The 22295-nt window shown below is 41.7% G+C and overlaps 1 protein-coding gene across 1 annotated transcript; it reads right to left on the reverse strand.

Annotated features, from left to right (window-relative positions):
* Positions 1-1634: 1634 nt before the first annotated feature.
* Positions 1635-21977, reverse strand: slc10a1 (solute carrier family 10 member 1). The gene is made up of 5 exons (XM_043698098.2): positions 21355-21977; positions 17400-17601; positions 16726-16904; positions 11215-11417; positions 1635-6697 (listed from the first exon to the last, which is right to left on the reverse strand). Exons 1-5 carry the CDS (start codon positions 21762-21764, stop codon positions 6687-6689), a joined length of 1005 nt encoding a protein of 334 aa, XP_043554033.2. The 5' UTR covers positions 21765-21977; the 3' UTR covers positions 1635-6686.
* Positions 21978-22295: the final 318 nt, after the last annotated feature.

The raw sequence follows: 22295 nt of genomic DNA on the forward strand, positions 1-22295 counted from the left end.
GATCCAGCTTCCTCAAAGCCAGCTCTCAAAGTGAACAGGATGTCTGGCACTCATGTTCTTTTTTTTTCTTTTTTTAACAGTAATTGACACTGCCCCAGCTCCCTCAGAGCCAGCTCTCAGAGAGAACAGAACCTCTGACACTCCTGTTTATTTATCTTTTTGTTTTTTTTCATGTTTTTTCTTTTTTTTTTCCCCCTTTTTACCCCCATACTACCACCTAACTGCGGTAGTGCTTATTTTTCCCCAGCACCATGGTATGTGTGTGCAGGTGTGAGACACAGTGAGAGACACAAGGTGCACGAATCGTTATTTAAATTTCCACCACCAGGAAGAAAGGAAACACCTGAGTGGCAGCACTCATGTTCTTTTTCTTTAAGAGACTTAAATATACACTCTGGTTAGTTGTAGGTTAGATTAGTAGACAGTTGAGTTCTTTTTTTCTTTTTCGGTATTTTTTCTTTTGTTAAATTTTGGCAATTGTATATTTGATTTAATTGTATATCAATGTTTGTATTTGAGAGTTTTGTTTATTTTTGTAAACTTGTAAAAATGTTAAATCTCTAATAAAAATATCTATTAAAAAAAATAGACTTGGAGGGGGAAATAATACACTCCACTGGTTTTACTTGTGTTTTTTTTTATTTTTAAAGGAGACACTCCCTTTTTTTTTAAACCCCCACACTACCACCTAACTGTGGTAGTACTTATTTTTTCCCCAGCACCCATGGTGTGTGTGCGTGTGTGCAGGTGTGAGACACAGTGAAAGACACAAAGTGCACGAATTTTTATTCAATTTCCACCACCAGGAACATAGGAAAACACCCGGGTGGCCAGTGACAAACACTGCCCTTCACATCAAAGGGCAGTGCTGTGTGATCAAAACAGTGAAGGGGAGGGGAGGGACTAAATCAAAATAGAGCTGGAGGGAGAAATGATGCACTCCACTTCCTGCGGTGCCCACCTCTCCCTGAACAACTCCAGGGTGTTGGTGGACCCCGCGTGCTCCTTCTCCAAGGACACCCGGAGCACTCATGTTCTTATCTGTCAGCCAGCGCTCCCTGATTGGATCAGGTTAACAGCCCCAACCAGGAACTCATATTTTACAAGGCCCACCTGGCTGACCTCATTACAATCCCCACTAATCATCTTGGCTCTTTCTAGCACTATTTGGGAATGGTATGTACAGGACTGAGAGAAAGGGAGGGTTTGAGTGAAATGGAAGTGGGTAGTACAGATAGGAGAAAGCTGGTGAAGTGTCCTGAGTGAGTGACTGACTGAGTAGGCAGCATAGAGGCCACGCAGAGCTTATTTGGAGAGTATGTAGAGGGAAAAGCAAGTGAGGGAAGACATTACATACAATCGTGAGAGTGGTAGACTGTGAGCTTTGGTGGGAGATGAGAACAGCAGCAGAATTGAGGAAGTCAAAGGTAGCAGAGAGAGAATGGTGTTACTTATCCTGGCTGAGCAAAGAGGTTCTGCTCTATTTCCTGCATCAAAGTATCAATTTCCTTGGCTTCAAAGTTGGGGCAGCTTGACTGACCAGCATTCTTTGCAAACATTTTTTCCAGCGTTTTAAATACTGCTGCTTTAAAAGAACATCATCTCATTTAATTCATTTATGAAAAGCTCTCCAGGGTATTTACCTGCATACACATGCAAGCTCAGACTCCTCTGCTCCTTCCCAAAGCCTCAAGATACTTTGGTCCCTGCTGGACCCTGCAGCAGTGCTTTCATCTCTGTGCCCCAGTGGGAGGCCAGAACACCTGCTGCTGTCACACCACAACAGGCAAATTAATACCAAGGGCAATTGGAGATGTGCAAAATTCATGTAATTTGCTCATACCTGGGGCTGCTGTCAAGAATACCAGGATAATCATTTGCATTCAGTTAAGCAAAATCGCTATTGTCTGTATTTAGTATTTCTACTTGTTTACACCTGTGGCTTGTGGGTTGGAGACCTAACTGCAAAACACTATAGAGCAATAAATCCTTGCACTGGTGTTTACAGCAAAGCACCATGTTACATCTGAATGGATCTGTTTCTATGTTCTACTTCTTCACTGCTCACAACAAAGTTTGAAAATAAAAATGATATGATAGTGCCCATTTTACATATATGTTATACATATCCATATAAAGCTCAGATATAGGTCAACCATGTTCCTCAAGTAACAAATGAAGAACTACTTTATTTCAGCAAAGCTTATGCAAATGAAAATTATTACTAAAATGTTTAAGCTGTGCAAATATACATTACCGTCCTCCTTAAAAACTAACACACATTATATAAATTAGTAAAAAAAAGTCCTCTCTACAATGTTATCATACTTTTTCTGCCCAAATAATAGTTAAAGTTAGAAAGAAATAATTATTTACAGATTGTCCCAAATGTCGATCTGTGGCCACAGTCAACTATCACATGAACTGTTGGCACTGGAGTGTTATTCTCGATCAGTTATGGCTGGCTCACTTCAATTTTCTGAAGACAGTGGTGTAGATTTTGAATTCTCCATAAAGGGATGCTCCACCTAGAGAGATAAGGGTTTCCAGTGGGCTTTACAACTCATAAATTTTGATGAAAGAGGTTTTAGAGAAAAAAAGTTGGAAAGGGTATATCACTCCAGGTATATTATCGCTGTGACTCTCTATCTTCAAATACAATAGATACATTGCACCCACAAACTGGGCCATTGGATCTTTATCTGAAAGTATTGTAGACTCTGTAATTCTAGCTGAGCATCTTGTGTTCTTTGCAAATGCCATGTTCTTCCTTGCTGCAGACAGTCTCCTTTGGTTTTCAAAGTATCCTTCCAAAATGTCTAGGATTTACAATGGTGTCCAGTCAATGATATTTTAAATCAATATTCCAGATAACACATCTCCATAACAGGTGCAAAATAATTCTAGCTGTTGACAAGAACTTTAAATCCATCTGATTGACATTTTACTCTGTGCCTCAGAGCTTTGAATAGAAATCTCACACTCACACTGAAACTTCATGAGGGAGCCAGAGGGTTGTCTACTGAGTGGTGTCTTCAAGGGGGGACAAAGTGGATTTTCTGGCAATAGTGTGTGGTTTGGCAACAATCCATTATGTATGTGGCAGCAGCAGGTATATTTAAAGTGAATGGCCCTGAAAACTCCAGGAGTTGAAGATTTATCGCAGAGTCCTGCTGGAATCAATTCTGGAGAAATGCCAAGTTCAATAAATTGGATACCTCCTTGTCTCTGGAGCCATAGAACATTAGAAAGTACAGCACAGAGACAGCCCATTCAGCCCACCTGCTGAAAAAAATACTAGTTGCCCATTCTAATCCTACTTTCCAGCTCCTCATCTGTAACCTTGTGGGCTACAGAGTTTCACCTGCAGATCCAGGGCTCCTTTTACACATGTTGGGGGTATCTGCCTCAACAAACTGGGCAATGAATTCCAGATACCCACCAGCCTCTGGCCCAAAAGGACTTTCCTCTACTGCTCACCATGAATCAGTGCCTCCTGGTAATTGATCTCTCCAGTAGAGGAAGCAGGTCTTCCCTGTTCACTCTACCCAAGCTCCTCACCATTTTGGACACCTTGATTAAGTCACCCCGAGCCTCCTTTATTCTAATAAAGACAACCCTAGCCTCAGAGCTGCAATTTTTAAACCCTGACAGTATCCTTTGAAATCTTCTCCATACGCTCTCTAGAGCAATTATGTCCTTCCTGAAATGTCGTGACCAAAACTATAATTCTAGCTGTGTGCTAACCAATATGTTACATAGTGGCATGTCTCACATAGAGGCTTTTGGTTTCCATACCTTGCCTAAATCATAAAGGAATGCACCCCAAATGTCGTCTTTACCACCACAAAAACAAACTGGTGATGAGGAAAAAACGGTTTGACAATCACTCAGGCAGTCAGGGTAATGATCTGGTGGTGAAGAAGACCTTCTGATTGGCACTGGGAAGGGGCAATGTGCATTTGGCACTTTTGCTAGTGGAGTCAGGACTGCAGGATGTGGTTGGTCATGTGAGGAAAGCTCCAGAAGATATCTGAAGTGCTGCACATATCGTCGCACCATTAAAGCATTGCTTTTCTATTTTCCTTCGGCTGCACTAAATAAATTTAAAATACAACAAGAGTCATAGAGCAGTGAGTGAAGCAGCAAAACTACTCAGAGAGACAGTCAAGGAGAAAGTGAGGGCTGCAGATGCTGGAGATCAGAGTCGAATGTGCGGTTCTGGAAAAGCACAGCAGGTTAGACAGCATCCGAGAAGCAGGAGACGCTAACCCTAACATGAGCCCCAATCCTTGAAAAAGCTGACCAAAGTAATGCAAGCACAAAGCAAAGACCAGCTTAAAGGTTGAGCGTAAGTATGACAGGGGGGCCAAGTCCCTGTAGTATCTGGGGAGGCTTAGATGATCCAGTCAACCCAGATGACCACTTTTGCAGAGAGCTAGGTAGTAGATTGACAAACAGGATCTCAAGGGTTGTGATTTTTGAATGACTCCCTGTGCCACATGCTAGCAAGTATAGGAATAGCTGGATCGAGCAGATGAAGAGTTGGTCCAGGAGGGAGAACTTTAGACTCCTGAACCATTAAGTCTGTTCCTGGGAAAGGTGGGGCCTGAACAAGTCACATGGGTTGTACCTGAACCAGAACAAGATCAACAAATTTATGGAATTCACTTGTCGTTGCTGGTGGATGTGTAAATTTGGCTAGAGGTGGGAATATAGAGTGAAAGATGTTGCAGAGGCAAATGTAGGAGTAAAACTATGTCAATTTGTAAGACAGGCCATATGTTGTCAGTTTAAAGCATAAAGGAGCATGGCAATGTTGAATGGCATTTATTTTAATGTAAGGAGTCTTGCAAGCAAGGCAAATGAGTTGACACAAGGGGATATATCATTGCTATTAGAGATCTGGTTGAGGGATGGGTGAAGTGGCAGTTCAATATTCCAAGAAACATAATCTTTAGGCAAAGCAAGGTTGTGTAAAAGAAGAGACGCTGTTGCAATATCAGGGTCAATTCCTGAAAGAGGAATAATATATTGGAGGGTTCCTGAAATTAGGCCAAATGGGTGGAACGTAAAACAAAACAAAGGGACAATCACATTGTTGTGAGTGAAATCCTGTAAGTGGTCAGAAAGAGATAGACAGAAAGATACAGAGGTAAATTTCAGAGAATTGTAAGAATAATAGGGTAATAATAATAGGGAATTTCATCTTCCCCAGTACTAATTGGAACAGACAAATTGTGAAAGGCTTAGATAGGGCAGAATACTTAAAATATATTTAAAGAGCTTCTAATACCAGCACATAGAAAGTCCTACAAGAGAGTGTGATGCTGGACCTAACATTAAGGAACAAATCTGTGAAAGTGATAGATGTGACAGTGAGGGAGCATTTCATTGATAGTGACCATAATTCAGTAAGATTTCAAGTAGTTGTGGAAAAGAACATAAATGGATCAGAAGTAAATGTTCTGAACTGAGTGGTGGCCAATTTAAATATTGACAGGACAGGAGATGGCCAAAGTGGACTGGGAGGAGCTACTTACAGGAAAATCTACATCAAAGCAATGGAAGTCTCTCAAAAAGGAAATAATGAGGACCTAGGGCCAACATGTTCCTGTAAAGGTGAAGGGTGGGACTAACAAGTGCGGAAGCATGTAGAGACCTGGATAAAAACAGAAAAGGAAGCTTAAAGCAAAACAGCAGAAGCCCGAAAGGAATATAGAAAGCATAGGTGGGTAATGTAAAAAAAAAATAGGATAGCAAAGAAAGGACTTAAGGAAAAATTATTGCACCCAGGTTGTTGTTGAGTACCTGCAACTCACTATCTAAAAAGCGGTGGAGGCCGAAACCCTCATCACATTTAAGAAGTATTTAGTGAAACACTTGCAACATGTCGGAATACAAGTCCAAGGGCCAAGTGCTGGGAAGGTAGCTAGGGTAAATGGGTGCTTAATGACCAGCATTAGCATGATGGGTCAAAGAGCCTCTATCCCTGCTGTCAAACTTTATGATTGTTTGATTCTGTGGCATTCACTCTGCTATACGTAACCTTGAGATGTAACTTTACGCTGTTTAATTTGAGACATGGCTTGAAAGAAGTTTTGATCAATGTTCTCAACTGATGATAGATGAGCAAGATACCAGAATAGCTGCCAACTCTTCTCCAAGTAGTGTCCAGGGGATCTTTTATGCTGAGATGATAAAATAGACAAGGCCTCATTTTAACACCAGAAAGGCTGGTGTTCCTTTCTCACTCTGGAGTATCAGCTATTCTTATCTGTTCATCAGTGGAATGGAGTTTAAATCAACAGTTTTCTGAGATAGGTGAGCAATTATTGTGTCTACCTGACCCCTAAATCAATAGAAAAACACAGGAAACTGCTGTCATTTAACAACATAAAAGATATCCAAACACTAAAGGTCTGCAGTATACTTGGATTGAGTGTGTTATTTTCCTAAATTTACTTGCTGGTCAGTTTGAAATCAAGACCTTGTTATATGATGCCAAAAACACGAAGTATTTGCAATAAAAAAGTTGTAATTATCTTATGAACTTTCCACTGTTTTCTACGTGTCCGTGCAGGGAAGACTCCATTTTACTGCTTTTGAAGGTCACCACGGTCACAAGGTTTCACAACTTCAGCAAGTGTACCTTGTTCCATTGTTGTTCTCTACAGGCATGTAAATTATTTGACACCTAAAAAAATACACAGGTTATTCTTCAGCATCTTTATTGAGGTAAAGATATTTGACTATATGTTCAGGACTAGGTTAGCACTTCAACACATTTAATTATCTTGCTAATTTGGCATCTGAAAAATTAATTAATCTTTAAAAATTAATATTGAGTTATGTAGTAAGGAAACAGACCCTTTGACCCAACTTGACCATGCCGACCAGGTTTTCCAAACTGAACTAGTCCCATTTGCCTGCATTTGGCCCATATTCCTCCAAACCTTTCCTATTCATGTACCTGTCCAAATGTCCTTTAAACATTGTGATTGCACACACCTCTATCACTTCCTCTGGCAGTTCATTTCCTGTCACAATGCCAATCATCTGCTGATGTATTTGCATAATTACATGCTTTCAGGATTGTGTTTCATGTTTCATTTCAACTTGCAGTATTCTCCTACTGCCATTAGTTTCAATGCTATTTTCTGCCAGCATATAGTCCTCCCTCAGGTCGTGCAAGTAGGCTTTATCCATGTAAATGCCAACAGGTATGGGTGCTGTCTGCTCTGTCCCGATAGAGACATCAGGCAAGCTGTTTCCTCTGATGGCCCATATGACATGACCCTACTCGTTCTAGTTGACTATTATGGATTGGGAAATATTACGGTAGGCATGATCAGGAAGGTGTGACGCAAGTATAAATGTATGATTGCTACCAAGGAAACAGTGAGAGAAAGAATGTCTTACTATTTCTACATACAGTCAGTTCTTCTATAAAGCGATGGTCATGTTCTTGTGCAACCCTCCATTATAGAGAAATTGTGTTTCAGAAACAGCCCTTAAAGTGTTGGCGATGCAATTGCATTACAGCCAAATCACATTTTAAAAGTTCCCACTTTAGAAACAGAATTCCCCAATTTGTCAATCGTGTCACAGTGAATTTGTGTTGACGAAACTCGCATTATAGCAGAAAGACCTGTATAATGCATTAAAATCGATGCACAACCCAAATGTGACACTTTAACAGTTCAAAGCAGTTCTGTCCAGGAGTACCACCACCAGCAGCACAAACAGGTTGCATTATACCTTGCAGTGTGCTCACACTGGCAAATAGGTACACGAGACATTGAGGTAGGGCTCAGGAGGTGGGGAGGATGGCATTTAATATTTGGAATGCTTTGGCAATTTCTACTGTCCTCAAAAATTGATTTTGGTTCCATGTGACTATTGGCCATAAGAGGGAGGACCAAGAGAATTGAGAGAACAGCGACATCAAACTAATTTGTACTATATTAATAAACTATTACATGGACCTGACCCTTTTTGGTTGTGAATCTATGGAGGGTGTGGACCGGAAATGGTGTGAACACACAGTAGGTAAACTCAATTTATTAGTATGATTCCTCTTCCCTATTCAAACATCATTCCAAGTTCAGAACAAAGAGCTGGAGAATTTTGCAATCTACCTTCACTTTGACAGCATTGCAAGCTTGCCAATTTATTTCGCTCTTGCTTTGGATTATACCCGATATTAAGACAGAAGATAAAGGGATGCTTTGGAACTGTGCAAAAAAACAGCACCGGACCAATGAAGCCACAGTAAGTCCGGCCACCCATGGATTTAAGATAGTGAGTTTGAAGAAGGGACAGCCAGAGATAGACCTCTCTCAATGAGGAGGAGCAGTGAGAGGTGACAGCAAAGAACAGGAGATTTCTGACCAGTCTGCACTTCTCTGCTGTATGAACCAACCTACATTCAGAGGCAAATTTAAGGAAGGAAAAGGAGCTTGATGAGATCTCACAAGCCTGTCAATAAATATGTGTTGGAGAAAATCAGCTGCATTCTCAGAACCATAGCAACATAGAAATTAGGAGCAGGAGTAGGCTATTCAGCCATAGAGTCATAGAATCATAAAGGTGTACAGCATGGAAACAGACCCTTCGGTCCAACCCGTCCATGCCGACCAGATATCCCAACCCAATCTAGTCCCACTTGCCAGCACCCGATCCATATCCCTCCAAACCCTTTCTATTCATATACCCATCCAAATGCCTTTTTAATGTTGCAATTGTACCAGCTTCCACCACTTCTTCTGGCAGCTCATTCCATATACGTACCACCCTCTGTGTGAAAAGGTTGCCCCTTAGGTCTCTTTTATATCTTTCCCCTCTCACTATCTCAGTTATAAATGTCCTACCCTATATCCTTAGATTGTGACTTCTGGTCCTGGTCTCCATGGTCCTGCATTTGCTCTGTCTAGTTCCATTAGAATGTCTGAGGCTTCTATGAGATTCCCTTTTACCTTTTTCTTAAATATATATATATGATTTATTATTAAAATGGTGCCAGAGTATGGCAACTTATACACTTTACACTGTATTTTTTTTGTAAAAATACAAGTTACAATAAATTTCTATTCTATTCTATTCATTCTTCTAATGTCCACTGAGTATAGGCCTAACTGAACCAGCTTGTATTCATACGTCAATAAAGCACTGCTGCCTCATAGTACCAGGGACCCGGGTTTGATTCCAGCCTTGGGTAACTGTGTGGAGTTTGCATGTTCTCCCCGTGCCTGCATGGGTTTCCTCCGGGTGCTCCGGTTTCCTCCCACTGTCCAAAGATGTGCAGGTTAGGTGGATTGGCCAAGCTAAATTGCCCATAGTGTCCAGGGATGTGCAGGTTAGGTGAGTTAGCAATGGAAAATGCAGGGTTACAAGGATGGCGGGATGGGGCTGATTAGGATGGTCTTTGGAGGGTCGGTGTGGACTCGTTGGGCTGAATGGCCTGTTTTCACATTGTCGGGGTTCTATAGTTCTTCAGTCCTGTCATCCCAGGAATTGTCCGTAACCTGGTTATCACTGTTGTTATGCATGAAGGAATTATTTAGAGCAGCATTGAACAAGTGTTACCTTGTTGGATATCTAGAGAGATGCTGCCATGCCCAAACCTCTCTCCAATATAGTGATGATTGCAACTAACAGATTGGACTTCCACTTCAGGCATTCCAGGATGGACGGATTAAATGTAACTGCAAATAATTGTAGGCTTCACTCATCTTGTCATGCAGATTGTTTCAAGTCAGCAGGATGAGGAAGAGTTTAATATGCAGTGATACAATGGACAGCCATAGGATTTGATTGTTAATTTGTGACCAAGAATTACTTTCAGTAATGGATGTGTTTGTGTCACTCCAACAGAAAAGGTGTCTGTTACCAAAGGAGGGGTAGCATGTATCTGCTGTTGAAGCTCAATGATCTGCCTTTATCTTCTTTCCAGGACACTCCCCTACAAAGCATGTAGTGCATAATAAAATGGTGACAGTTGATTTTGTGAAGCCCACGATAATGCAGTGTTCAAAATCCTATCAATGCATTTCCCTAAAAGGAGACCTATACTCTATCTTTCTTGTACCATCCAATCTCATGCTTCCTGAATCTCGTCTAAGTAGGAGTGCCGATGATTTCTAGGTTATTGTGTATCCAGAGATGGTAGCAGAAAAAATCCTTTTCATGCAGAGTCTGAGATGTATCCAGAATACAGAATCAGGAATTAATTCTCTTTAAAGAATAACACACAAACCTTGTGGACTATACATCAGATGCCCACATGGTGACTTCATCCCTCCTTTTCTTCATCCTCTTGTTGCTAGCCTCCAGACTGCCCATCAGAAAAATACAGTAATCCCACATCATTTGTCAACAAGAGTGAATGCATCTTCAAATGCTATATTCTAAGAATTTCCCCACTCAAATCACACGCTGCTCACTGTGCCACTCTCTGTCAGACTCTTCTCAAACATCTCTATCAATCACAGCTCAAAGTCAATGTTCCAACCTCACACACACCATTAGCACTGCTGCAAGGCTCACACCCATATTTCTCAGCTTGCACAGACTGTCAGCTAATCAACCATAACAACCAAAACACATTATACTACTAATACACTTCTCCTTCTCTTTCAAGACATAGGACAACATGAAGCGTAAACAGAGAAAGCTAAACAGCAGGGGACAAACATGATTACCATAATCAGAACAGCAATTGCTGAAGGTGTAACCAGTAGCAATGTTGAAAACACTAAAGAGTCAAGGTCTGTTCACATACAATTCTTTTCTTTTCAAATCCTACTTTCTTCTCAAACCACAATCCTTTCTGATTTACATTTTTCAGACACTTCTTGTCACTATTGCACCCCTTCATTATAAACCTATCATGTGCCTTTCTCAGTTCAGATACCTAAGGACTGCAGTCTGGTCAGACAGTGGTGGAACAGAAAGAGGTTGGAACAACAGGAAGGCAGTAATGAAGATGGAAAATGGAAGATGAAAACTCACTCTCAGACCCATAGACATCAGCTCAAATACTGAAGTGCATCACCTGAAACTATGGGGGAATTAGATTCAATTGTAATATTCAAAGGAAATTGGATAAGCAACTAAATAATGCAGGACTACATGGAAGAGGCAGGAATGGGATACTTTGGCTGACCCTTTCAAAGAATTGGTTGATTCTATGTAAGAAATTTGGTTACTTACTGTGTTCCTTCGATTTTTTTATTCTTTCGTAACTTCGATAGATCACTACAAGAATTAATGCTTCAAAAAATTGGAACAACAAGAAAATGAGTGGAAATAAGTAAAGCGCAGAAATATCTTCCTGGTTGAAAGCAACTTTGAGGATGGTAGTACACAGCTGGACATTTTGGCATCCGGTTTCCATAGAAACCGTCCGCCGGCACCTGTTGAAAGAGAGTAAATATGTTAGGAGAGGCTTCCTGGGTGATGATGACCTTCAGTGTGCTGCTATACCTGACTGGGCTTTGATTGGGGTTTAAATAGGTTGAATGGATAGGGTTGGTGCTGAATTTTTGTGATATGAATTTATACTACACAACTTAGCAGCTGCGAAGTTACACAGTCTGCTTCAGGACAACACCAGGTTATAGTCCAACAGGTTTAATTGGAAGCACAATTAAACCTGTTGGACTATAACCTGGTGTTGTGTGATTTTTAACTTTGTACACCCCAGTCCAACACCGGCATCTCCAAATCAAGTCTGCTTCAGTACAGACTGAATTGAAAACAAATTACTGTCCGTGACATTGTCATCAACCTTTAAAAAAAATACTTGGATAGACACTTGAAATGTCATAACTTTCAAGGATATGGGTACTGTGTTCAAATGTAGATTTAGTATAGCTTTGTCAGTACAGACTTGATGGTCAAAATGCCTCTTCTGAAATGTCTGATGATGCATTTATCATTCAAGTTCGCTATGCACCTCCATTTACAAGCATGAGAAGGAGATTATTTTATTCTTTAATGGTAATTAAGTGTTGCTGACAAAACAAGATTTGTAGCCTATCCATAACTGCCCTTGAACTGATTGGTTTATCAAATCAGAGGCACTTAAGAGTCAATCATATTGCTCTGGGTCTGGAGCCACATGTAGGCCAGAGCAAGTAAGTATTACTGATTTATTTCCCTAAAGGACATTGGATGTTTTTTGTCTCTGACAATTGATAATGGTTTCAATATTATTATACCAAGGTGAGCTTTCGATCCTAGATTTTCGAAACTGAATTTAAACCCACCAGCTGCCATAGGATTTAAACTCTTTCTCCAGAGCATTAGTTCACAGGTTTATCAACATAGTGATAGTACCACCACACCACCATCTCCCTCAGCGTGAATGTTGCTGAAGAGAAACATGTTGCTGAAACTTTTCATCTTGCAGTTATCGTATGCAAGAATGCTAAATTTCAAACAAGCACAATTTCATATTCTCCACAGAAGAACATGATGCTGATTGGTCAGCAAGTTGACTCTCATTGGCTGAAGTGTTGCCATAGTGAAAATAATGCAGCACAATAGCTCCACAAACCCCCTGACAACTCAATAAAAGTACAAGGCTTGAACACATGTTTTTTGTTTGCAGAGAGTGGGTAGCTACACATGACTGCATTATTGTATTGTAAAATGGCTTATGGCAAATTGACTGCCTGCTTTACACCCCTCCCACATTCTATTTTCAATGAAGCCGACCCATTCCAGATTGGGCCTGACCAAGTCTTGATACAACTGAAGCATCCCATCCAGCCATTTTATTTCCAGCACCCTTCAGATAAAATCCATCTCTACATCAAACTTTTTAATTATTTTACACCTATCCATGAATGATTTGTCCACGTGGGCACCTCTGTTAAGGACAGATGTCAGCCTACTGTAATCTCATTGAACTAATAAATGAGAAGCCCAGGCTAATTCTCTGGGACATGGGTTCAAATCCAATGATGGCAGCTGGTGAGGTTTAAATGCGATTAATGAATTCAAGGACTTAATCAAAATAAAATCTGGGAATGATAGGTGATCTCAGTACCACTGCTCACAAAGTCAACATTGTTCGTTGTACTAGCTAACCTAATGTCCTTCATGGAAGGAAATCTGCCATCCTTACCTGGTCTGGCCTACATGTGACTCCAGATCCATAACAATGTAGTTGCCTCTAACTGCCCTCAATGGGCAGCACTTGCCAGCCTTTCCAATGGCATCAATTATACGAGTAAGTAAAATAGACATCCCTTTCCTTTGTCTTTGTTCCCAGTCTCTTACCATTAAGAAAATATTCTGACTTGACCTTCTTGGATCCCAACTGGATTCCCTCATACTGAATAACAAACATCTGCTCCAGTTTTGCCTATGTACTTTATCTGTCTCTGTTGTAACTTCCTACTCTTATCTACATAGTACATCACCTCCGCATGGATTACCAGGGTGATGGCTGAAAGGATGTTTTCCCTTGTGGGAGAAGGGAACCATTCGTGTCTCCCATTTAAGATCATATTACCATAAGACATAGGAGCGGAAGTAAGGCCATTCGGCCCATCGAGTCCACTCCGCCATTCAATCATGGCTGATGGGCATTTCAACTCCACTTACCCACATTCTCCCTGTAGCCCTTAATTCCTTGTGACATCAAGAATTTATCAATTTCTGCCTTGAAGACATTTAGCGTCCCAGCCTCCACTGCACTCTGCGGCAATGAATTCCACAGGCCCACCACTCTCTGGCTGAAGAAATGTCTTTGCATTTCTGTTCTGAATTTACCCCCTCTAATTCTAAGGCTGTGTCCACGGGTCCTAGTCTCCTCACCTAACGGAAACGATTTCCTAGCGTCCACCCTCTCCAAGCCATGTATTATCTTGTAAGTTTCTATTAGATCTCCTCTTAATCTTCTAAACTCCAATGAATACAATCCCAAGATCCTCAGCCGTTCCTCATATGTTAGACCTACCATTCCAGGGATCATCCGTGTGAATCTCCGCTGGACACGCTCCAGTGCCAGTATGTCCTTCCTGAGGTGTGGGGACCAAAACTGGACACAGTACTCCAAATGGGGCCTAACCAGAGCTTTATAAAGTCTCAGTAGCACAACGGTGCTTTTATATTCCAACCCTCTTGAGATAATTGACAACATTGCATTCGCTTTCTTAATCACGGATTCAACCTGCATGTTTACCTTTAGAGAATCCTCAACTAGCACTCCCAGATCCCTTTGTACTTTGGCTTTACGAATTTTCTCACCGTTTAGAAAGTAGTCTATGCTTGTATTCTTTTTTCTAAAGTGCAAGACCTCGCATTTGCTCACATTGAATTCCATCAGCCATTTCCTGGAGCACTCTCCCAAACTGTCTAGAGCCTTCTGCAGCCTCCCCACTTCCTCAGTACTACCTGCCTGTCCACCTAACTTTGTATCATCGGCAAACTTCACTAGAATGCCCCCAGTCCCTTCATCCAGATCATTAATATATAAGGTGAACAGCTGCGGCCCCAACACTGAACCCTGCGGGACGCCACTTGTCACCGGCTGCCATTCCGATAAAGAACCTTTTATCCCAACTCTCTGCCTTCTGTCAGACAGCCAATCCTCAATCCATACCAGTAGCTCACCTCGAACACCATGGGCCCTCACCTTGCTCAGCAGCCTCCCGTGTGGCACCTTATCAAAGGCCTTTTGGAAGTCTAGGTAGACCACATCTACTGGGTTTCCTGGTCTAACCTACTTGTCACCTCTTCAAAGAACTCCAACAGGTTTGTCAGGCATGACCTCCCCTTACTAAATCCATTTTGACTTGTTCTAATCCAACCCTGCTCTTCCAAGAATTTAGAAACCTCATCCTTAATGATGGATTCTAGAATTTTACCAACAACTGAGGTTAGGCTAATTGGCCTATAATTTTCCATCTTTTGTCTTGATCCTTTCTTGAACAAGGGGGTTACAACAGCGATCTTCCAATCATCCGGGACTTTCCCTGACTCCAGTGACGTTTGAAAGATCTCAACCAACTCCTCCGCTATTTCCTCAGCCACTTCCCTCAGAACTCTAGGATGTAGCCCATTGAGGCCAGGAGATTTATCAATTTTAAGATCTTTTAGCTTTTCTAGCACTTTCTCTTTTGTAATGGCAACCATACTCAACTCAGCCCCCTGACTCCCTTTAATTGTTGGGATATTATTCATGTCTTCCACTGTGAAGACTGATGCAAAGTACTTATTAAGTTCTCCTGCTATTTCCTTATCTCCCATCACTAGGCTTCCAGCATCAGTTTGAAGTGGCCCAATGTCTACTTTTGCCTATCGTTTGTTTCTTATGTATTGAAAGAAACATTTACTATCATTTCTAACATTACTGGCTAGCCTACCTTCATATTTGATCCTCTCCTTCCTTCCTTATTTCTCTCTTTGTTATCCTCTGTTTGTTTTTGTAGCCTTCCCAATATTCTAATTTCCCAGTGCTCTTGGCCACTTTACAGGATCTCTCTTTTTCTTTGATAGATTTCCTGACTTTAAGATGGATTTAAGATGGAGGTAAGGAGAATATTTTTTGTCTCAGGGGTTTATGCAACTGCGGAACATGCCACACTTGGGACAAGTGGAGGCAGGGTTGCTGGACATTTTTAAGGCAGAGGAAGGAGTCAACAGGTGGAGGGAATAGTCCACAGTCAGATCAGCTAAATGGCAGAGCAGGCTTGAGGGCTAGAATACAAGAGCATGGATGTGTCACCTGAACTGTATAAGGGTCTGGTTCGACTGCATTCCGAATATTGTGAGTAGTTTTGGGCCCCATATCTAAGGAAGCATGGACTGGTGTTTGAGGGGTCCAAAGGAGGTTAACAAGAATGACCCTGGGGATGAAGGGTTTGTCATACGCATAGTGGTTGAGTACTCTGGGTCTGTACTCAATGGAGTTTAGAAGGATGGGGGAGGGGGGGATCTAATTGAATCTTATAGAATACTGAGAGGCCTGGATAGAGTGGATCTAGAGATGTTTCCGCTATCAGGAGAGACGAGGACCCAAGGGATGCCTCAGAGTGAAAGGCGGACCTTTGGAACTGAAATGAGGAGGAATTTCTTCAGCCAAATCGGTGGAGGCCAAGTCATTGAATATCTTGAAGACAGAGATAGATAAGTTCTTGCTTGGTAAAGGTAATCAAGGGTGATGGGGACAAGGGATGGGAAAGGCATGGAGAAACATATCAGTCTTGATTGAATGATGGAACACACCCAATGGGCTGAATGGCCTTATTCTGCTCCTTTGTCTTATGGTCTTATGATCTGACGGCCTAATCTTGCTCTGAATTTGTATTTTCATATTAATGATATCCAAAAATATGAACATATAACTCTCTAATATTTCACCCTGGACATTCTGTTGCGGGGTCATCTGAAACAGATGTGAATAGATATGCTTTATTTTAGAATTAGTTCCTACTTTCTTCTGAATCAAGAACATTCAGGTAGCTCTCTGTGTTACTGACAGCCCCTAATAGAAGCCAAACATTCAGCTTGACTTTCAACCAGATATTTGTGGTTTTCTTTTCTAATGAAGGTGTGGTAAAGCTTCTGACATGCACTCTCATTGTACCTAATTTAAATCTATGCAATTAAAGTTTTATGCCTCAGTTAGTGTTACAAGAATGGACAAAAGACAACCATTTCAATTGCTAAGACAAAACTGTTTCTACCGCAATTAATTGCACACGTTACCTTTCCGGTAACCTGCATAGATATGAGAGGACATATCCGGAAGTATATCCTATAGCGGGCATGAGTGCTGTGGTAGCAAGTAGGTGAGAGGAGAAAAGCATCCAGAGACTGGTCCCAATTGACATTCCTGACAAGATGCCAATTATTATTCCTGCGATAAGAAGAATGAACAGGCCTGCCTGAAAGAGAAACATGCAAGTTTAATGAAACAAAATGCTTTGAATGAAACAAGTTCTCAATAGCCCAAATACCAAGAGTCCATCTGTAGTTACTGACATACCACAATTACCCTTCCACTGCAACTCAGGCGAATGGTGCAACTTCCAAGAAGCCTGTTAAGATGTTCAGATTGTTTTCCTCAGCATTAGCATTCAGACTGAACCTTTAAACCAATGCAGTAAAAGGAGGCTTTTCCCATATTCTCTGCAACAAGCTAACCTAGGAATAGTTAGGCCATGTTAAGTCTGAATCAGACCTGTATGGAGAACTGGCCTGCACATAATGCATTGATGTTATAGAGAGGATCCCACACAGATTTACTTAACTGATGAGAAAACTGCCACATGTTATCATTGAAAGGCATCAGTTAAGTTAGGATTCATTTAATTTTTGAACTATTTTAACAGAAAACAAACAGAGAAGATACCATGCTGGCAAATTATCAAATCTCTTACTTTAGTTATTGTCTTTGAGTACTTTGGATACTTGTCATTGAGGAAGATGCCAATGCCACAAGGGATGAGCATTAAGACCAGGGTTATGGAAATCCCTCTGTATGGGACTTTACTTGCCAGTGATAGGCTTTTGCAATAGAGATAAAGAAGGAGAGGCATCATGCCAAGTGCTAGTACTGTAGAGCATGTGGTCATCACAATACTGTCGGGATAATAAGAGAGACAATGTTAGATAAAGTTTCAGCAAAGATTAGCCATAAACAATTCAGTCACCAATTCTGAAATACAATATTACTGATATTAACAATGCTAACTAATAGGTACCTCTTCCTTGATAGTGTAATCTTTACAGAGGAATTTTAAAAATTTGCTCATGGATTGTGGGCATCACTGGCTGGGCCAGCATTTGTTGCCTATCTGGATTTCCTAGAGGGCAGTTAAGAGTCAAACACATTGCTGTGTGGGTGGGATCACATGTAGGCCAGACTAGGTGACAATGACAAATTTCCTTTTGTAAATTTCCTTGGTAACGAACCGGGACAAGTGATGGGCTTGTTAGTGGGTGAACATTTTGGTGATGGTGACCACAATTCTGTGACTTTCACCTTGGTTATGGAGAGAGATAGGTGCGTGCAACAGGGTAGGTTTTACAATTGGGGGAAGGGTAAATACGATGCTGTAAGACAGGATCTGAGGAGCATAAGTTGGGAGCATAGACTGTCAGGGAAGGATGTCGTGGAAATGTGGAACTTTTTCAAGGAACAGATACGACGTGTCCTTGATATGTATGTACCTGTCAGGCAGGGAAGAGATTGTCGTGTGAGGAAACCTTGGTTGACGAGGGTCGTTGAATGTCTTATAAAGAGGAAGAAGGTTGAGGAAACAAGGTTCAGACAGAGCGTTGGAGGGATACAGGATAGCCAGAAGGGAGCTGAAGAAAGGGATTAGGAGAGCTAAGAGAGGGCATGAAAAATCTTTGGTGGGTAGGATCAAGGATAACCCCAAGGCATTTTATGCGTATGTGAGAAACATGAGAATGACGAGAACGAGGGTAGGTCCGACCAAGGACAATAGTGGGAGACTGTGTATTGAGTCGGAAGAGATAGGAGAGGTCTTGAATGAGTACTCTTCTTCAGTATTTACAAATGAGAGGGACCGTATTGTTGAAGAGGAGAGTGTGAAACGGACTGGTAAGCTAGAAGAGATACTTGTTGGGAAGGAAGATGTGTTGGGCATTTTGGAAAACTTGAGGCCTGACGTGATATATCCTAGGATTATGTGGGAAGCAATAGAGGAAATTGCAGAGCCGTTGGCAATGATCTTTTCGTTTTCACTGTCAACGGAGGTGGTACCAGGGGACTGGAGAGTGGCGAATGTTGTGCCCCTATTCAAAAAAGGGAATAGGGATAACCCCAGGAATTACAGGACAGTTAGTCTTACGTCAGTGGTAGGCAAAGTAATGGAAAGGGTACTGAGGGATAGGATTTATGAGTATCTGGAAAGACACTGCTTGATTAGGGACAGCCAGCACGGATTTGTGAGGGGTAGGTCTTATTGAATTCTTTGAGGAGGTGACCAAGCATGTGGATGAGGGTAGAGCAGTGGATGTAGTGTACATGGATTTTAGTAAGGCACTTGATAAGGTTCCCCATGGTAGGCTTATGCGGAAAGTCAGGAGACATGGGATAGAGGGAAATTTAGCCAGTTGGATAGAAAACTGGATAACCAGTCGAAGTCAGAGAGTGGTGGTAGATGGTAAATATTCAACCTGGAGCCCAGTTATAAGTGGAGTTCCACAGGGATCAGTTCTGGGTCCTCTGCTGTTTGTAATTTTCATTAATGACTTGGAAGAGGGAGTCGAAGGGTGGGTCAGTAAATTTGCAGATGATACGAAGATTGGTGGAGTTGTGAATAGTGAGGAGGGCTGTTGTTGGCTGCAAAGGGACTTAGATATGGTGCAGAGCTGGGCTGAGGAGTGGCAGATGGAGTTCAACCCTGTCAAGTGTGAGGTTGTCCATTGTGGAAGGACAAATAAGAATGCGGAATACAGGGTTAACGGTAGGGTTCTGAGTAAGGTGGAGGAGCAGAGGGATCTTGGGGTCTATGTTCATAGATCTTTGAAAGTTGCCACTCAGGTGGATAGAGCTTGTAAGAAGGCCTATGGTGTATTAGCGTTCATTAGCAGAGGGATTGAATTCAAGAGTCGTGAAGTGATGTTGCAGCTGTACAGGACCTTGGTTAGGCCACATTTGGAGTACTGTGTGCAGTTCTGGTCGCCTCACTTTAGGAAAGATGTGGAAGCTTTGGAGAGGGTGCAGAGAAGATTTACCAGGATGTTGACTGGAATGGAGAATAGGTCGTACGAGGATAGGTTGAGAGTGCTAGGCCTTTTCTCATTGGAACGGCGAAGGATGAGGGGTGACTTGATAGAGGTTTATAAGATGATCAGAGGAATAGATAGAGTAGACAGTCAGAAACTTTTTCCCTGGGTACAACAGAGTGTTACAAAGGGACATAAATTTAAGGTGAAGGGTGGAAGGTATAGGGGGGATGTCAGGGGTAGGTTCTTTACCCAGAGAGTGGTGGGGGCATGGAATGCGCTGCATGTGGGAGTGGCAGAGTCAGAATCATTGGTGACCTTTAAGCGGCAATTGGATACGTGCATGGATGGGTGCTTAAGCGAGGACAAATGTTCGGCACAGCATCGTGGGCCGAAGGGCCTGTTCTGTGCTGTATTGTTCTTTGTTCTATGTTCTAAAGGAACTAGCTGCCAAAGGGATGGGAATCCACACTGTTAACTTTCTCTCTGAATATTTATCACCCTCCAACCCTGCCTGGCAAAGCTTTAAACTGGATCCATTTTTCAAGGCACCTGATTCAGGTGCAGTTATTGGAACCGATCTAAGGAACGTTTTCAAATTTGGACATTACAATATTCTGGTTAATTTTAGCATTCATGTACACTGTAGTTACAGATGTGTATTTGTTCCCTCCATCATTTACTGATACGTTCCCTCGACGGTCAATCACCTATTCCAATACAGGATGTGGTGACACTGGGACTGAATGCTTTTGTGGATCTGGGATACTGGCACTATGACCAAATGAGGAACCTGCACTAGTAACCTGGCAGCAGCCAGACTGAATGTCAGGACAGACAGAGGGTTCCTTGGTGATGAATGAGGTTTGTGTTGCAGACGGGCTAGAGGAGAGATGCCTCCCTTTTTTTCCTCCCACCTCGAAAACCTCTTTGATTTTGCTTCCAATTTGCACCCATCTCTCTCAGCTGCCAGCTAGACCTCCACCTGCAGATGGCGACAGTGGGGGAGAACACCAAGCAGAGGAATTGTTGGCCCAAGTGAGAGATGCAGATAAAGTAAGATATTAAACTGGCTATCACTGTTAAACGTTTGGGTTCTGAATTCAAAAGGACACCATCTTCTTGGGGAACAAAATTTGTCAAACTGTATTTGGCTTGGGGAGTGAAAAAGATGAAATCTTAATTTTTTTTTAACACTAACAGTGCAATCAAGTGGCATTATAAAGGACTTTGAGGAGGATAACATTAACAACCCATGCTTTTGTAAACATAGTCACAAAATATGCCATTTCTAATGAAGACAATATTCTTTATCATTTAAATGTGTGAAACTGGCCTTCAGCAAATGCATGAAAGGGTACATAGCACAGATGGACAGTAATACAAGCATAAAATACGGTGGATGCTGAAACAAAACAGAAAATGCTGGAAGATTTAGCAGCTCGTCTTCATCTCTGGAGAGATAAACGGAGTTAACATTTCACATCAATGACCTTTCATTAGTAGTTGAGCTGACAATATTATGTGGCACCTTTTCTTAGACTCTTTCCCTAGACTTGCATCTTTCCCAAAGATGGATTCTACCCCTTAAGCCATTAGAAAAGCCAAGCTTCAGGTGAGCAGCTGTTTCCGTACCTGAGATTCATGTCTCCGTTCAGTGCCAGTGAGAAGATGTTGGAGAGGGTTCCGCCAGGGCAACAGCCACAGATCAGGACTGACAGAGATTCAATGGAGGACAGCCTGAAAGCCTTGGCGAGGCTGTAAGCTGTTAGGGGCATAATCCCATATTGAGAAAACACTGCAATCAGCACCCCCTTCGGTTTCAAAATGTGATGCTTGATCATTGGTAATTCCATCGTGCAGCCCATTGATATCATTGTGATGAACAGAGCAAGGATTGAAATGACAGTAATAGTCTGATCTATTAACTTTCCTGGTGGCTGGTCTGTCTCCCCCATACTTAAGTTTAAGATTGGTGTCGAGTTAATACTCAGGAGCACATTCCAAGCATCTTTCACCAAATATTCCTCACTGGTGGTGTTCATTTTGATTCAACGGTTCAACGCTTAATCTCTGAATCGCTTCTGCTTTGTAGATGAGAAGTAAATGGATCTCCCAAAATAAAACATTTACAGGGCTCCTGGTTTTGGGGATGCTTTTGTTTGATATAATTCTGCAGGAGTTTTGCTTCAAGTGCTACCAGGTAGCCTGTTCCTATAAAATCTGGCAATTTCTCCGAACCTACAAGAGAACGAGCACTGTAAAGTCATGTTGTAAGCTTTGCTGCGAGTTATAAGTGACGGTATTCAGAACAGTCTCTGAATAGTAACAAAGAACTAGTCATTCAGCTCTTTTTTTTGGATGGCAGCTTAAAATTCTCTGTAATGACTCTGATTTAATTATTTGGGAAATGCAGACCAAGCAAAAGATACATAACCCTTGACTCACGGAACTGTTGCATGACCATATTTCTTAAAAGCCTTGAGTCGAACAATGAAAAACAAGCTTGATACCAATATTACATTTTATTTATATTTTCTCTTCATGTTCCTCCAGTTTTCTCCCCACTCTTCACA

Source organism: Chiloscyllium plagiosum, unplaced genomic scaffold, assembly GCF_037043375.1.
Source record: "Chiloscyllium plagiosum isolate Xiang-an unplaced genomic scaffold, Cpla_swu_hap1 HiC_scaffold_8, whole genome shotgun sequence".
Taxonomy (NCBI): Eukaryota; Metazoa; Chordata; class Chondrichthyes; order Orectolobiformes; family Hemiscylliidae; genus Chiloscyllium; species Chiloscyllium plagiosum.

Coding starts and splice junctions, on each gene's coding strand:
- slc10a1 (XM_043698098.2), bottom strand. CDS start 21,764: ATGAACACCACCAGTGAGGAATATTTGGTGAAAGATGCTTGGAATGTG. Junction 16,905..17,399: donor ACTCAAAGACAATAACTAAA/GTAAGAGATTTG, acceptor TTTCTCTTTCAG/GCAGGCCTGTTCATTCTTCT. Junction 11,418..16,725: donor CTATGCAGGTTACCGGAAAG/GTAACGTGTGCA, acceptor CTCTTTCAACAG/GTGCCGGCGGACGGTTTCTA.